General features: G+C 38.1%; 1 protein-coding gene across 1 annotated transcript in view; it reads left to right on the plus strand.

The window, feature by feature from the left end:
- The window catches only part of TMPRSS15 (transmembrane serine protease 15), a 135759-nt gene that overhangs the window by 114530 nt on the left and 2259 nt on the right, over window positions 1-18970 (plus strand). Inside the window, exons 22-24 of the mRNA XM_023227525.2 lie at window positions 8034-8215; window positions 10461-10556; window positions 14505-14644. Coding sequence (XP_023083293.1) covers window positions 8034-8215; window positions 10461-10556; window positions 14505-14644 — 418 coding nt within the window. The remainder of the gene's footprint in view (window positions 1-8033; window positions 8216-10460; window positions 10557-14504; window positions 14645-18970) is intronic.

Genomic DNA, 18970 nt, shown 5'->3' on the forward strand with positions numbered 1-18970 from the left:
TTTGAAAATCAACTTTTTAGACAGTTAAGCATTTATAATAAAATAACATTACTTAATTGTTACTGTAATTGCAATTAAAATTTGGATTTTTTTGAATGCCTCATGCTCTAAGCAGAACACAGAACATATATCCATTCAATAATGTTTAAATACTTAATTTCTACTAAACCTATCCTAAATATACGTATTATTATTTTAATTTTATTTTTCTGTTTATCTACCTAGTCTTATCACTCTAGGGAGTTAGGCTTATAATATATAATGTTCTTCAGATTGCAGATATACTATAATATTATTTTAAGATTATGGTAATATTTGCAGATAAGAAAGAAGAAGAGTGGCCGGAGGCAGTGGCTTACGCCTGTAATCCTAGTACTTTGGGAGGCCGAGGCGGGCCTGAGCTCAGGAGTTTGAGACCAGCCTGGGCAACCACCATGAAACTCCATCTATACTAAAATACAAAAGAAATTAGCCAGGTGTGGCAGCGTGCACCTGTAGTCCCAGCTACTCGGGAGGCTGAGGCAGGAGAATTGCTTGAACCCGGGAGGCAGAGGTTGTGATGAGCCAAGATCTCACCACTGCCCTCCAGCCTGAGCGACAGAACAACACAACACTCCGTCTCTACCAAAAAAAAAAAAAAAAAAACCAACAGGAAGAGCATTTTCTCAGAACAATAGAGACTTCTCTTTTAGATGTTATTTGTGTAAATGTATGGGGTACAAGTGTAATTTAGTTACATGGGTGGACTGCATCATGATGAAGTCAGGGCTTTTAGGGTATCCATCACCTGAATAACATACACTTTACCCATTAATTTCTTAATATCCACCCCCCTCCCACAGCACCATCCTTCTAACTCTCTCTGATCTATCATTCCACACTTTATGTCCACTATACATTATTTGGTTCCCACCATAAGTGGGAATATTTGAAAGTTGTTTCACTTAAGATAATGGCCTCCAGTTCCATCCATGTTGCTGCAAAAGACATGATTTTATTCTTTCTCCTGGCTGAATAGTATTTCATTGTGTATATATCCTACATTTCTTTATCCAGTCATCTGTTGATGAACACCTATATTGATTCAGTGTCTTTTCTATTGTGAATAGTGCTGTCATAAACACACAAATGCAGGTATCTTTTTGATATACTGATTTCCTTTGGGTAGAGTCCTAGCAGTGGGATTAGTAGATCGAATGGAAGTTCTATTGTTAGTTCTTTGAGAAATCGTCATAGACAGTAGAGATTTCAAGGGTAGGTTAGTAATATTGACTTTCGATTAGAGCTTAGGTCTTGGATCCTTTTCCAAAATATTTCAAGTTTGGGTGCTAGTCATCTTCCTAAAAGTTAATATTATCTTACTGGACCACTAAGACTTATTAGATTTAGGTCTTTATTAGAAGTTTTATCAACTTCCAATCTTGTGTTTCCCTGTAAAATTATGTTTCCTGTGGGTCTCTCTTGACCCATATCATGCAATCCATTTCCTTGACACCATTCTATTAGCACTATTTTAATAACATATGTCTATTCGTCAGGTATCTCATTATAATTATTGGTGCACTCAGAAATTTTATTTCCTAAAAGTTTCTATCATATCTCTGAAGTTACCTCTACTTTGATAATTAATTCATCATCTTGAATCACACTGCTGAGCCCCCTTTTTCTTAGTTATTTTGCATAGCTTGCTACACAAATAAGGAATATTGTAATATATAGAGTTTGAGACTCTAAATATTAAAAAAGAAAAAAGAGCTGGGTGGGGTAGGGAAAGACTGAGGAAGATCAGAGAGTGAAATGATGTGGATTGATACGCAACTCTGCCCCTTTACCTGGCGGTTATGAGGAACCACTGATAATATTCACTCCTTCCTGCTCTTGGATTGCTTACTGTTTTTTTTATATCCATTCGATCAGATGACGTGCTGAGCACTTATCCTGTGCTAAGTATTTTTCTAAGTTTGAGGATGATAGTGTTACACAGACCAACAAAATCTTTGCTCTGATAAGGTTTATATGACAGGTTAAGGCTGAAAACATTTAAATAAATACTTTAGCCATGATACATGCAGTAAAGAAAAGTAGTATGAACAGAACGTATAAGAGCAAGAAGGTTGTTTTCGATACAGTGGTTGGAGAAAGCTTCGCAGACCAATTGAAAATGGAAGGAAAATCTAAAGAAATGAAGGAGAACGTTACACAAATTTCTCGGAAGGTAACAGCAAACTGTGATGCTCTGGGGTAGACATGAGGTAGACTTATTCCAGACACCTCAAGAAACCCTGTTGCTGTTTCCCAGAAAGGGATTGGCAGAGTGGCAGTGATGAGGCTGGAACTATGGATCGAGCCCTGGAGAGGTCTCAGGAGGCTATGGTAAATAGGACGAGGGACCATTTGGAGGACCGAAGAGTGACATTATCTAATCAGGCAAATGCGTGAAGATGGGACTGCTGGGAGGAGCAAAGGTGAAATCAGGGAGACCAGTCAGGACCATAGCTGACGAAGCTGAGGAAGTGGCTGGATCTCATTAGTAAGTTCTGATGGTTAGGGTCATCTGCATTTATTAATGATCACATATATGGAGTAAGGAAGTAAGGAAAAGAGAATGGAGTGTTGACATCATTTACTGAGCTGAGGAAAACAGAAAGAAACCAGATTGGAAACAGAGTAAGAGTTCCGAGTTTTATATAGCAAGCTTGGGGCTGCCTGTTAGACATCCAAGTTGGTATCAGTCAATGATGTCAGGCTATGGACATACAAATCTAGATTGTATGGAAGAAGTCAAGAATTAAAATACAAATTTAGAAGTTGTCAGTATATTGTCGGTATTTAAAATAATGACTTGAATGAGATTATATGAGGCCACTGTAGATATAAAAGAGAAGGCCGAAGGCAGACCCCTGGGATATTCTAAAATTTAGAATTTAAGATGAAGAAAAAAGACCTGGGAGGAAAAAAAGAAAAAAAGACTGCGGAAGAACAGAGAGAGTGAAATGAAAGGAAAATCACAAGTGCATGGTGAATCCTGGAAGTCAAGTGAAGAAAAGAGTTCAAAGATGATTCCTTATGTTTCAGGAAGTAAAATTATGCTCAGGAATGTTTGGGCTATTTCTTGTTTCCTGTACTTACTTCTGTTTCTTACACTTACACAAATAAGCATATACCCATATTTTAAAAACAGATTTCTACTTAAAATTAAATAAAAATATTCACATATATAAAACTCTTTTCCTTGCTCATGAAAAGGAAGAAAAATTAAACATATCCTTGTTGTCTACCCTCCTTTTACAATAAAACTACCTTTCGCACCTGTTAACTTTTCTCTTTTGAGTTTCATTGCAGACACATGGCCCTTCATAAACAACTCATTTCTTTTAACTAGGGTAATTATAATGATCATTACATGAGAGTCACCTTGCTAAAACTTGGCCAGTGTTATTTCTTTTTTTTTTTTTTTATTATAATTTAAGTTCTAGGGTACATGTGCATAACGTGCAGGTTTGTTACATATGTATACATGTGCCATGTTGGTGTGCTGCACCCATCAACTCGTCAGCATCCATCAATTCATCATTTATATCAGGTATAACTCCCCAATGCAATCCCTCCCCCCTCCGCCCTCCCCATGACAGGCCCCATTGTGTGATGTTCCCCTTCCCGAGTCCAAGTGAGCTCATTGTTCAGTTCCCACCGATGAGTGAGAACATGCGGTGTTTGGTTTTCTCTTCTTGTGATAGTTTGCTAAGAATGATGGTTTCCAGCTGCATCCATGTCCCTACAAAGGACGCAAACTCATCCTTTTTTATGGCTGCATAGTATTCCATTTAATCTGGCTTCTTTGTCCTTTCAGAATTGCCCGATGTTCTTGAAAACTTTCTTATTCTCTGGCAACAACACTATATATCAGAAGCATTCTAATGTTCAGTTGCCTCAAATATTAGAATTGGCTAGCCATCTAGGAATCCTCGTTATATTCAGAGGAGAATAAAAATAGAGACCAAAAATGCTGTGCTGGGTGTAAACATCAGTGTTGGCATGGTGCAAATTTGTCGAGGTTGCTGTTTTGCCACCTTTAGTAATAGTAAAACAGGAAAAAGATTTTAATTTACAGCTTTGGATTCCCACTGATTTTCTTTTCCTTTCAGCCTATTGTGATGCTCTATCATAGTTGTCTTACCATATAGCTTTCTACTGCATTGAAATTCCCACTTACAAACGGACATCCTGATGTGTAGAATGGTGAAGTTATTTTCACATCAGCACATAGTCACATACATCTGGGACACCACCGGTTCATCTTATCTGGTGCTGCTTCTGCGTCACAGGAAATGGGAAAAAAGCATCTTTTTTCAAAGAAGCATCTTTGGGGTTACAGAGACCACGAGTGTATGTGTGTATGTTTTTCTGCCCTCTCCAGCCTTCCGTGCTTCTCTTTCTCTTGCTACTGAGATAAATATCTTGCTTGTGCAGGACAGATGGTGAAATGCAGCAAAAATTCAGCCAGCTTCTTTTTTTTTTTTTTGGACAGAGTTTTGCTCTTGTCACCCAGGCTGGAGTGCAATGGCACAATCTCGGCTCCCTGGAACCTCTGCCTCCAGAATTCAAGCGATTCTCCTGCCCCAGCCTCCTGAGTAGGTGGGATTTCAGGCATGCACCACCACGCATGGCTAATTTTTGTATTTTTAATAGAGACGGGGTTTCACTATGTTGGCCAGGCCAGTCTCGAACTCCCGACCACAGGTGATCCACTTGCCTCTGCCTCCCAAAGTAAATTCAGCCAACTTCTGTCTAAAGATGCCCTATCTTTGCCGTCCTTATCCTCTACTGGATTGGGGATTTCCAGTTCAAGGTGGTTCTCACCTTCTCCTGTGCCCATCTATCTTCTGTCCTATAGCTCTTCCTTCCTTTACTAGAAAGGAGATGCTTTGAGACCAAATTTTAAAAACATAAAAAGTCCCATCTCTTCATCTTAAATGATTTTCCTGAAGGCTGTCTTCTGCTACCCCTCATATTTAAGTATATAAAAAAGAAAATGATTTTTCTGAAGGCTGTCTTCCACCACCCCTCAGATTTGGGTATATAAAAAAGCTAGGACGTTTTCTGCATTGCTCAATATCCCACCAGTGATTATAAAGTACAGATTGTTGAGTGCCACCCCAACTTTCCAAATCAGGGTTTCTGGAAATGGAAACTAGAAATCTAAAGTTTTAGAAACTTCCTCAAGTGGCTCATAGAACTTAAGAACTATTGGCTGTAAGTTCGGTATTCTCTAGTCATTTTCCACCGAGGAAAAGCTCTAAAATTACTGCCAGATGGAGTAGTACTAGTGGTGCTTGTGCTAGTGTTGGTTTTGTGGTGGGGAAGTTAAGTGCATGACAGAAAGGTTCGTGCAGCAACCTTTCTCTTTGAGAGAAAGATGTAAATGATACACGGTAGCGGAATTTTTCCTATCCATGGTGCTGCTCATAGATACTGAAGTAACAAAAACATGAAAGGGAGGCTATTTTCTATGTGGCACAATAAAACATTTTGGAAATTATCAAGAATGTGTCAGATTAATATTGTTGTAAATTGTATTAAATTAGATGAGTAGCTTGAAGCATGTATGTTTAATCTGCACAGTTCCTGGTTCATATATTGGTTTTCTACTCAAGTTCTTAAAATAATGAAAGGAAATGTTGATTACTAAACTGTGTTACCTAAAAGCTGTCTCATATCAGTAATTATGTTGGTTAGTTCTCAGAGTACAGCATTTACAAAAGATAAGAATTTGGGAGTTTAGATGCTCTCTCTCTGAAATACCTTAATTTAACATTTATTTGAATCGATAGCAAATAAACTGCATATACCTCTCTGAACTTCTATATGAAAAATTCTGAAGATAAAAGACGTAGAAAACATCTGAGGAGACAATCCTATAGTTTTGAATAATGACGTGTACTCTATTAACTCCGACTTATATATAATGAATCTCATACACTGTGAGAAAATATTAAAGTTATTTCATTAATATAGCTAATATTTATATATCTAGTTTATATGCATGCACTATAAATTATAAATATTAATACATTGGTTATATGAATATAACAGAAAATATGATGTATAAATAAATTTAATAAAATGCCAAATAGGAAACATATGGTATAGTAATTGTAAGATTAATTTTTTGTAAATATTGAGTAAATGTGTGAGGTAAATGTTGAGTAAAAAAAATCATACAATTTTTAAAATAACTACTTGTTACCTGTGAGTCTTAACAGGCAGGCTACTCAAGTGAAAACTGACCAGTTGAGACTTAGGAAATATACTGAACGTGTGATAGAGAAAGAAGTTCAGAAATAGAACACCAAGGAAGAGATCTGGCTCTGTTCACTCTCCCTACATAGGCTAGGGTAGACATGGGAATCCCAGGGTACAGTGGAAGTGGGGTGCGGTCAGTATGTCTGAAATTATCAAGATGCCGAGCGTGGCTGAAGTACAGATTCCTCTGACCTGGAGAAGAGAAAGCAAGAAGACCTCTTGTCAAGACTCTACAGCACCCTAATGACCTCCTGGCCCAGTCTCTAAGCCACTTAAGGAGCTGCCACCAACTACGAGGAGCAGAGACAACTTCCCCTACCTGGGCCCAGGGAAACCAACAGCAGAGCTTCCCTCTCCCTCTTGCTCACCACATCTCCAGTCCTTCCTTCTAGTGCTCAATCCCTCCCACAGCACCCCACTCAGAGCTGTATGAGGCACCCCAGTCACTGGTGTAAGTGCAGGCTCTAAAGTCAGACAGCTCCAATTAAAGTCACCTCCTACCATTTAGATAATCAGCGCCTAGTTTGTTCTGATTGTAAAATTCTGATAAGGATTCAATGAAGAGATACAAAAGTTCTTGGTATTGCACTTGGCAGCAAGTAGTATTTTGTTGCTCCAGAGCACTCAGGTATATTTCTTCAAGTTTTAATGCAATGTAGTTGTCAGTGGGCGCTTATTGAATGCTCGGACACTCACTGGCTTTACTGATGACTGCTACCTGACCAAACATAATAATTTGGTAAATAAAACAAAGTGATAGATAGACGTAAGTAACTGCATGCCCTTTATACATCTGTAAGTGACTTGGACTTTAATATTTAAATACCACATTAAATGAGACATTTGTGACTGTTAAGAATTGAATCAATAGCTCTGCCTAGGATTGCAATCATTGAATTTTACCTTCATTGTGAATATGGCTTAACTGGCTTAATTCCAGCTGATAATTCCTTTGTGTGAAGAAATTGCAGGCCAATAGCACATTTGAAAGTCCTTGCACATTTTCAAATTATAATACAGTACCCAACTTAATCTGTTCTACAACACAAGTGTTATCCTTTACCAATTATTATAGATGGCCAGCATTGTATATGGAGATTATTCAAGTTTATATGTTAGATTATAAAAATCATAATAAGACATACTGTTTACCTTAACTATATGTGAAATCAATGACTCTCTACATGGGAAAATGCATCTGAACTTCCTTCCATTATACTACAGTTGCTACAGTTGTCTGAAAAAGCCCTGAACAGGGACATAATTGCCACAGTGAAATGTGACCTAAGGCAGAGTTTCTCCAACCTATATATTACATATATTAGCACAAATTTGGAGATTTAATTTTAAAAGTATTTTTTAAATTGTCTGGTAGTCTATTCCAGACCCATTACATTAGAATTGGGGGAGGAGGGGAGGTAGGTGTCAGCATTATTTAAAAGCACCCAGGAGATTGGAATGTACAACCATAGTTGAGAACCACAATCTAAAACTAGAGCTCAGCATATGACTTAAGAGAAGTGAAAGAAAGAGATTAGCACTAATTAGGACTTTCTTTATGTTATCAGAAAAATAAAGATTTAAGAAATATTTTTAAAGGATGACTCTTCAGAGAAATTGAACAACATTCCAGGATATAAAAATATTCTGAAATGTCTATGATGAAGATCTTCTAGAAAGTAACTGTTTTGAATGGAGAGTGTTTCATATTTCTTCATTATAATTTTCAGGAGAAATTTAGAGCCATCCAAGTGGACAGCAATCCTAGGCCTGCATATGACATCAAATCTGAACTCTCCTCAAACAGTGTCTCGATTGATAGATCAAATTGTCATAAACCCTCATTACAATAAGCGAAGAAAGGACAACGACATTGCCATGATGCATCTGGAATTTAAAGTGAATTACACAGGTAAAAAAAAGAAATCACTCTTAGTCATCTTATCTGCCAAAATTAATTCAAAATTAGATTTTAAATATTATCAATGTCAATGCATTAATTCATAAAAGTTAGATAATTTGTTACATAAATCATTAGAACTTAAATGGGATTAGGGAATAGAGAGAAATATATTACATTTCTTTCATCAGGATGTTTAAATCCAACTTTCTGGAAAGAAGCAGTAGAATAAAACTCTCTGAGCCCTGTATAACAGTAAACTCAAAGGAGAAGCTCAGATAAATAGTTGCTGTTATTATGCACGCCCTCTCTATTTTTCATGTAAAAGAAAGGCAGTTTCACCCACCAAAAAGGCCAGAGTAAGACATAAACTGAGAGAGGAACATATGTTCTGTGGGGAAAGCGAATAAGAATTAAGTTATTCATAGGATGAAGTTTGGTTTTTTGTTTTGTTTTGTTTTGTGAGATGGAGTCTGGCTCTGTTGCCCAGGTTGGAGTGCAGTGGCATGATCTTGGCTCACTGCAACCTCTGACTCCTGGGTTCAAGAGATTCTCCTGGCTCAGCCTCCCAAGTAGATGGGACTACAGGTGCATGCCATGATGCCCAGCTAATTTTTTTCTTGTATTTTTAGTAGAAACGAGGTTTCACCATGTTGGCCAGGATGATCTCCATCTCTTGACCTCGTGATCTGCCCCCCTTGGCCTCCCAAAGTCCTGGGATTACAGGCGTGAGCCACCACGCCCGGCCTTCATAGGATGAAGTGTTTTTTTTTTTTTTTTTTAAGGCGGAGCTGTGGCCCAGGCTGGAGTACAGTGGCCTGTTCTTGGCTCACTGCAAGCTCCGCCTCCCGGGTTCCCGCCACTCTCCTGCCTCAGCCTCCCCAGTAGCTGAGACTACAGGCGCTGCCACCACACCCGGCTAATTTTTTGTATTTTTAGTAGAGACGGGGTTTCACCATGTTAACCAGGATGGTCTCGATCTCCTGACCTCGTGATCCGGCCGCCTCGGCCTCCCAAAGTGCTGAGATTACAGGCATGGGCAGGATGAAGTTTTTAATGGAGATTCGGTAATATTATCTGAGTGGCAAATGAAGGACTTCCTCCAAATGCTTGGAAAATGTGTAAGAAATCCCTTGATAAAGTGAACTTTATCATGAAGGGCTCTGCTCAATTCAGACTTTTATTCCTAAGTCGTTTTCAGTGCCTGGTTAGGAGAAAGTGCTGCCATTTCGGTGTTTTCATGGGGTGTTATCTATACATGCGTTATAGCACTTATCGAAAGCAGACTATTGCTACTGTTAGTTGTCTATCCCTATCCTTAAGGATAAGCACTGTGTCTTATTCATTTTTGTGTCTGTCCTAGGTCTTACAGGCAGTGGGTGCTTAAGAGTGCCAGTTGGTTTGTAAATTGATGCAAGAAGGGCTTTAAAAGTCAGTGACCAATGTCAATGTTTCCATAATTGCCCTGTAAAACAATCTCCTAAAAGCTTTTTTAACATGGTGATAATTGGGGAAAATAAAAAGCCTCAGAACATTTGCCCAAGTTTCTATTAATTGATGCTGAAAAATCATCCTTACCATAATTTTCAGAGAACTGGCACCACTCTCTATTGAGCACCATAATTTTATTTAAAAATAAAATATAAATGATTACCAGAACTAAGACATTTTTTACACTATAAAAGAGTAATGAGGGCCCAGGTGTGGTGACTCGCGCCTGTAATCCCAGCACTTGGGAGGCCGAGACAGGCGGATCACGAGGCAGGAGATCAACACCATCCTGACTAACACAGTGAAATCCCGTCTCTACTAAAAACACAAAAAACTAGCCTGGCATGGTGGCGGTGCCTGTGGTCCCAGCTACTCGGGAGGCTGAGGCAGGAGAATGGCGGGAACCCGGGAGGCGGAGCTTGCAGCAGTGTGGGGAGATTCGGCCACTGCACTCCAGCCTGGGCAACAGAGCGAGACTCCATCTCAAAAAAAAAAAAAAAAAAAAAAAGAGTAATAAGGAGACTTGTAAAAGACCCTAAAAGGCCACCAGTGGTAGCTGATCTATTGTCAAAGTAAGTGCTCCTCTAAAATGCCTATTTCCCTAAGACCAATGTCTAAAATTTGTACAGGTAGGATAAAACAAAAGTACATGTTTTTTAGATTAAATGTTGAAAATTATTGATTTTTAAAACTTGTTAGAAATGCTTGTAAATCTGTTCTTTCTTTTTCTTTGTTTGTTCGTTTTGCTGTTTGCTTGTTTTTCCAGATTACATACAACCTATTTGTTTACCAGAAGAAAATCAAGTTTTTCCTGCAGGAAGAAATTGTTCTATTGCTGGTTGGGGGAAGGTTGTATATCAAGGTAAATTATCAAACTCAAAAAAAAAAAAAACCTTAAAAACAGGCTATTATAATGTGAATACTTTCAACATCTTTGCAAATCTTATATAACAATTTTTCAGTATCTGCTAAAAGTACTGTCAAGCATGTACATGTATATATAGAGTTATATATCTGTAGAATTTTCAAAGGAATACTTGTAGAGTTTGTATATTTGTAGAGTTTTGTTTGTTTGTTTGTTTGTTTTTGAGACAGAGTCACGCAGTGTAGCCCAGGCTGGAGTGCAGTGGGGCGATCTCAGCTCACTGCATGCTCCGCCTCCTAGGTTCATGCCATTCTCCTGCCTCAGCCTCCGGTGTAGCTGGGACTACAGGCGTCCATCACCACGCCCGGCTAATTTTTTTTTTTTTTTGTATTTTTAATAGAGACGGGGTTTCACTGTGTTAGCCAGGATCGTGTCGATCTCCTGACCTCGTGATCCACCCGCCTCGGCCTCCCAAAGTGCTGGGATTATAGTCCTGAGCTACCGCGCCTGGCCTATATATTTGTAGAGTTTTTAAAAATTTCTTCAGATTGCATAGAGGATATTATAAAACTATATTCTTTTGAGGGGGAATTCAAGTGTCCCCCAAACTCAATATCTAGTTTTAGTATTATAAACACTCTGATAAAGTTTAAAAAAAAAAACTCATTAAAATGAATATAAACTGGGGTTACAAAAACTTTTTTTGTAAATCACATGATAAAGTCTCATCAAAATCCAAATTATTACTTGTCACATTTTCCAAACTAATAAAGCTGTCTTTATTTATAATGTGAAGGCCTCACACTCACATTTTCTTAAAATGAGAATGGAATCTCTTCTAACTTGGACATGCTAATTCTGCTTACTGACAAGAGGACTCAGATTGGACATGAATCTTACATTGTATCCATCAGTTGATATACCATTCACCCCCAGCATTAACTGCATGGTTTCAAACACAGAAATCCATTCTCAGCAAACTCTCTCAAGAACAGAAAACCAAACACCGCATGTTCTCACTCATAGGTGGGACCTGAACAATGAGATCACTTGGACTCCTGAGGGGGAACATCACACACTGGGGCCTATTATGGGGAGGGGGGAGAGATGAGGGATTGCATTAGGAGTAATACCTGATCTAAATGATGAGTTGATGGGTGCTGACGAGTTGATGGGTGCAGCACACCAACATGGCACAAGTGTACATATGTAACAAACCTGCACGTTATGCACATGTACCCTAGAACTTAAAGTATAATAATAATAAAATAAATAAATAAATAAATAAAAATAATCATACTTTTTTTTGAAAAGTATTCTCGTACTTCATACCCTCTAAATGTAACCACAAGGCTCATTGGCTGTGGAATTTCTAATAGGAGTGCCCTATCTGGGACAGAGTTTTAACCACTCATAAATAATAAAGTATCAGAAAAGGTACTATAGTCTGATAAAAGGACCTGATCCCTGCAGTCACAACAAATTATAGCCATGATGTTTAAAAGTCCTAAATGTATTTAAGATGAAAATGCAGAAAATCTTGTGGAAAGGTAGAGGGTCTCAGAATCAAAGTACTCACATTTAAAATGTCCTTACCTATTATAAGAGAAAGCAAAAAGTTCTAAGTCAAGTGCTCTTCTGATAATTCTTGCAAAAGTTCTTCATAGCAATGACACTGTGTTGCCGAAAAGGCCTCATGTCTGCTGTCCATCAAGTATACTGAAGTCAAAGACTATATATTCATATATTTCTCCTTCTTGAAAAATATTATGATTTATTAAACTTGAAATTTTAATGGTAAAAATGATTCCCAGATAGATATTCTCTCTTTTTAGACTTCAAGCTAAAAGACATTTTATGACCACAATGTAGGCTCTTCAAAAACAAATTAACCAATAACAAAATTTGAAACTCTTTATTTCATAGGAAATGTTTTTGTTTGTTTTTTGGATTTTTTTTTAAAGCTGAGTAAATGTGGCTTACGTTTACTTATTGTTAATAAAGATACATGTCTGATTGACTTAAGAAAGTCTCTAAGAGTGGTATGGAGCCAGGAAATAAACTGTATCTGAGATCAATTTCATTTAGGCATAAACAGCTAGATCATGTTTAAATCTTTCTTGAGTGATGGTAACTTTCACATATTTTATGAACTTTGCTTTACGATTTCTGTCTACTTAATTTCATAACATTCCAGTTTTCCGGCTGGGCGTGATGGCTCATGCCTGTAAGCCCAGTACTTTGGGATGCCGAGGCGGGTGGATCACCTGAGGTCAGCAGTTCGAGACCAGCCTGGCCAACATGGTGAAACCCCGTCTCTACTTAAAATACAAAAAAAAAAAAAATTAGCCAGGTGTGGTGGTACGCACCTGTAATCCCAGCTACTCAGGAGGCTGAGGCAAGAGAATCACTTGAACCCAGGAGGCAGAGGTTGCAGTGAGCCGAGATTGCGCCATTGCACTCCAGCCTGGGGGACAAGAGCGAGGCTTCATCTCAAAAAAAAAAAGACAAGAAAAATCCCAGTTTTCAATCTTTTGAGTAAATTATATTAACTAATTAGCTAGGAAAACCATGAACATATTGTTCACTATGAAGAAATGAGGTGATATTAGTTGGTTAAATCAAGGCAATCAATAAACAGACACTGCTCAAATGTTCCTTTATGAAACAGTTTTATCATCTACCAAACAAATTTTAACCTTCATTGACAAGCAGCAGAAGTGGCCTTGGTTTTTATTACAAAATTAAAGTCTGTCAAGTCATCCTTGATCCTCATAGAATGGATAACAGTGAGATGCCAAATTTTCTCCTCCATTTTAATCTCCCCAGTTCATTTTCTTAACTTATAGTCCATTGTCACACTTGAAAAGTTATCTAATAATGCTTACTCCATGTTCACTGCCATGCTGGTACCTTGAAATTGGTCATTGTGGAAGTGTTTACACCAGTAAAATGAGAAGAAGACCTATGGGGCTTTCATTTTTCTGGAGATGCAATTGATATGCATTTACCAACGCACTACTGAGTCATATGTATCTGTTTTGCATCTAAATTACACACACACACGCACATGTGCACAAACACTCTTCTTTTGAGTCCTTCATTTAGTGCATGAATTAAATTTAGCTGGAAATGAGGTCACACAAATTTTTGCAGCATCAATGGCTGTCAAATGTACTAACTTCTCTTCAACATTCTGCCTCTCTTGAGGAACCAAATAGAAATGCTAATTATTAGAAAGTGCTTATCATCTACCTTTTCTGAGGCACTAGACACCTGCTTGTTTCATATCTCTCTTGGGATTAGTGTTTCAGCAAACAGAGATTCGTACTTCTAGTGGATGAATCACTTTGTAAAAAGAAGGCAAGTACACTCTGCTTTATTTTTTTTTAAATGCCTCCTTTCTCTTCACCTGGGTATGGATGACAAGCTGATTGCCCCTAGACCAGGGCATAGTTCATCTGAGCTTTGTCCTCTGCTCAATGTGCACCTGCTCACTCACACAGCACCACAAAGAAGCTGAATGCTATTATACGGAAGCGAGCACCTCCTCAGGTGCCAAATGAAAAGCACTTCTGGATTTCTGAGCCGTTGCTAATTTCCCTGAGTGAAACAGTTTGTGTTGGTGAGCGTTTTCCCCCATGAGCAATCCTGTAACTGTTTAAAATCACTGAAGATGCCCAAAGACCATCGAGTCTAATCCGTCGCTCCTACTAGCCCTTCGGTAAGAAAGAAGAGCTTTCCTGTTATCCATTTGGCAAAATCCACAGATGGGCTTTATTATGTGCTTTAGTGTGCAAGGTTTAGTATTTAGTTCCATTATATATACACACAGTACTTGATAATGAGAGTGAAATGTTGGAATAAATAAGACTGATGGTAGTTCATTCAAGGATGCATGTTGATCACTTCTGACTGACTGGCTGCATTCTCCATTTTGAGCAGGTAGTACTGCAAACATACTGCAAGAAGCTGATGTTCCTCTTCTATCAAACGAGAAATGCCAACAGCAGATGCCAGAATATAACATTACTGAAAATATGATATGTGCAGGCTATGAAGAAGGAGGAATAGATTCTTGTCAGGTAAAGATGTAAAACTTCTCACTGTACATTTTCAGAAAGCACTGGTGTTATAGTTATTTCATTGCTTAACAATAACTTGGGAGTAAAGAAATAATCAAGGTTCTTTTATTTCTCTTCTTTTACAAAACTATTACTTTTTGCTTATTTGCATAATCCTATTGGGTAGACCTGAGCATTGGAAACAAAAATAATTTTTTAAGAAAATAGGTTACAAATCAGATGTCTTTGGAGACTAGACATAATACTTGAATGTGTGAGGCAGCCAGCTAAAATGAGCGGTGGACCTGGGTCGAGCCAGAAAGTATGTACCTTATCTAAAAGCATTTCTTTTCAAATTTCCAATTATTTTAAACCCCCTGCAAACTTAAAACAAACAAGCAAAAACAGGGCCTGAGGGCTGGTTTAGTCTATGGGCCTCTAAATTTCAACCCTGAGTTTAGAATATCATCCAGGGGTACAGTAACCTGAAGTCATTTATTGATGAAAACCTGCATAGCCTAGTTAGTCAGTTTACAGCTAACAAAAGGGGAAGTAAATAACTTAACAGACTGGCATAACCCTGGCTCTGGTTTTGATATTATCATTTACACTTTATATTAGAAATGTAGTAACTTGACCTTGCTGTAGTGCTAATGTCAATATTGCAATAAATTTGAAGTGTCAATAGCTCTTGACCTGTGTGGCCATTAGAAAAAAAACTCTTACCCACATACTACTTTCTTTCTTTTTTTTTTTTTTTTTTATTATACTTTAAGTTCTAGGGTACATGTGCATAACGTGCAGGTTTGTTACATATGTATACATGTGCCATGTTGGTGTGCTGCACCCATCAACTCGTCAGCACCCATCAATTCATCATTTATATCAGGTATAACTCCCCAATGCAATCCCTCCCCCCTCCCCCCTCCCCATGATAGGCCCCATTGTGTGATGTTCCCCTTCCCGAGTCCAAGTGAGCTCATTGTTCAGTTCCCACCTATGAGTGAGAACATGCGGTGTTTGGTTTTCTCTTCTTGTGATAGTTTGCTAAGAATGATGGTTTCCAGCTGCATCCATGTCCCTACAAAGGACGCAAACTCATCCTTTTTTATGGCTGCATAGTATTCCATGGTGTATATGTGCCACATTTTCTTAATCCAGTCTGTCACAGATGGACATTTGGGTTGATTCCAAGTCTTTGCTATTGTGAATAGTGCCGCAATAAACATACGTGTGCACCCACATACTACTTCACTGAAACATCTTGCCACCTAAAAATAATGTTCCTATCTGTTAGCTCCATGAAACCCAAGTACACACAGTAAATAAAAAGGGAAGTTCTGCTAGATTTTAGAACTGTAATTCATTTTTAGGTACAGCATGGGATAGTCATGAAGAGCATGGATTCTACGTTCAGACTATTCTTGTTTGATCCTGGCCGTAACACTTATTGGTGAGACTTTGGGCAAGTCACTTAGGGTTTATGGAGAGGTTTAAATGAGATAATCCATGTAAGGCATCAAGCAATTACTCAAAAATGTTAACAGTTTTTATTATGAAACTTAGCAAATAAATCTTCTGGCATATTTTCTATATTTGAAAATTAATAACATATCAATGCTTTAATGTCTGCTGGATTAGATTCAACCTGCTAGCATTACCGACCAAATGAATACTCTCTAAATGAAGAAATAGCAGTTTATGTCATGGGAAAATGGTTTCACCGTGTTAAAGTGTAGCAAGTTATTTTATATATTAACACATATATGTCCTGCTACCAACACATGACAAGCCATATAAATTGATGCTTATTCAGATCATCTGTGTCTAAGTCCTCTCGTTAAATCAATGTCTTCAGGTGTGTTAAATTTCCAGCTTCGTTTTACATTTATTCTGCTTTGATAAATACTTGCAAATTCAAGACAAATAAGATGGCTTTTTTCTTGTTTAAAATTTGTCTCCGGGTCTTATACTTCTTTTTTGAAATGAAAAGTGTGCTCAAGGTAAGATATATTGCCACTTAGAAGGAGGTCTATAGAATTCTTGTGCAGGAGGGAAATCATCTGGACAACTTCAATTACAGCTAATGGGGATTGTGTGGCAGACACCTCATGCACTAGGCAGAAAATATGACAGCTGATGCTATTGATTTTAGGGTTACATTAAGTCATTAACTCATGCCAGGTCTCTGAAATCTTATAGTTAGCTCGGATTCTACACAGTCTAAGCATCTTATTCATTGGCAAGTAAGAAATGTCCTACATAAGGTAATACCTTGTATAATAAAATGTTGTCATAATTGAGTAATTAATATGCTCGATTGTCACATGATTTTCTTTGTTCAACTTTAATACTATGTTTTATAACAGGATTAACTGACTAAACAAAAATGCATTCTTTAAAATTGTGAACACGTTATTACCGTTCAAATACATTATTTGGATAAGTTCTTCGAAGCATCATTTTTTAGCCTTACGATGGCAAAGAATGTGCCTTATTAGTCATCCACACCAGGCATATCTTCTGACTTACCAAAGGCTTGCCTTTTAATGGTAGTAGTTTGGATTTAAAGGCAACATCAATGGCTGGAGAATATCTTCTCTACATAAAATTCAGTGAAGGACACTCTACCTGCCATTCCAAGCCATATTCTATACCAATGGCTTTCAATTTGTGGCCTCCAGTCCAGCAGCACCACCTGAGAATCTGCTAGAAATGCAAATTCTCAGGTCCCATCACATATCTGCTGAATCAGAAACTATGAGAGTGGGAACAGCTATGTGTGTTTGTCACATCTTCCAGGAGATTCTGATGCACACTAAAGTATGAGAAGTATTGTTCTGAACAAAGATGGTCACCAACCCTTGCACTCAGACACTCAAGAAGGTACTCTTTTTTTTACTTATAAATATAGCATCTCACTAGAAACGTAAATTTAAGGTTAATACTTTATGTTCTGTAAATTAATGCATATTTTAAAATATATTTATGTATTTATTTTTGAGTCAGAGTTTTGCTCTTATTGCCCAGGCTGGAGCACAGTGGCACGATCTCCGCTCACTGCAACCTCCGCCTGCCGGATTCAAGTGATTCTCCTGCCTCTGCCTCCCGAGTACCTGGGATTACAGGCACCCATCACCACACCTGGCTAATTTTTTCTATTTTTAGTATAGACTGAGTTTCACCATGTTGGCCAGGCTGATCTTGAACTCCTGACCTCAGGTGATCCACCTGTCTCGGCCTCCCAAAGTGCTGAGATCACAGGTGTGAGCCACTGCACCTGGCCCCATGCATATTTTTGAAGTACTCATTATATCTCTGAGACAGTGCAATAATGAAATATTAATACCTTCACTGAACAAATCAGAAAATTAAGGAAAGGTAATAAACATATAAAAAAAAACTCAACATCACTGATCATTAGAGAAATGCAAATCAAAAGCACGATGAGATACCATCTCATGCCAGTCAGAATGGCTATTAATAAAAAGTCAAGAAACAATAGATGTTGGCAAGGTTGTGAAGAACTAGGAACACTTTTACACTGTTGGTGGGAGTGTAAATTAGTTCAACCATTGTGGAAGACAGTGTGGCGATTCCTCAAGGATCTAGAAACAGAAATACCGTTTGACCCAGCAATCCCATTACTGTGTATATACCCAAGGGAATATAAATCATTGTACTGTAAAGACATATGCACACGTATGTTTACTGCAGCACAATTTACAGTAGCAAAGACTTGGAACCAACCCAAATGCCCATCAATGATAGAATGAATAAAGAAAATGTGGCACAAATACACCATGAGATATTATGCAGTCATAAAAGAGAATGAGATCATGTCCTTTGCAGGGACATGGATGAAGCTGGAAGCTATCATTCTCAGCACACTAACACGGGAACAGAAAACCAAACACTGCATGTTCTCACTCATGAGAGGGAGTTGAATAATGAGAACACATGGACACAGGACAGGGAACAATACACACCAGGGCCTGTTGTGGACTGGGGGGCGAGGAGAAGGAACTTAGAGGGTGGGTCAATAGGTTCAGCAAACCACCATGGAACATGTATACCTATGTAACAAACCTGCATGTTCTGGACATGTATCCCAGAACTTAAAGTAAAATTAAAAAAAAAAGAAAAGAAAAGAAAATTAAGTTAAGGAGAAGTTACATAACTAAACTGATGTGGTATAGTTAGATGACAGGAAGGAATGGAAACAGACTGAGGCCTCTCAACCAGATACACCACCCAGCCAATAGGCAACAAGTCTGCCGTAGGATCCTTGAGTAACTGCAACTAGCCCAATATGTTCTGGGTAAGTTAAAACCCTGGTTCTATCTG

Source organism: Piliocolobus tephrosceles, chromosome 19 (genome assembly GCF_002776525.5).
Source record: "Piliocolobus tephrosceles isolate RC106 chromosome 19, ASM277652v3, whole genome shotgun sequence".
In the NCBI taxonomy this organism is placed as follows: Eukaryota; Metazoa; Chordata; class Mammalia; order Primates; family Cercopithecidae; genus Piliocolobus; species Piliocolobus tephrosceles.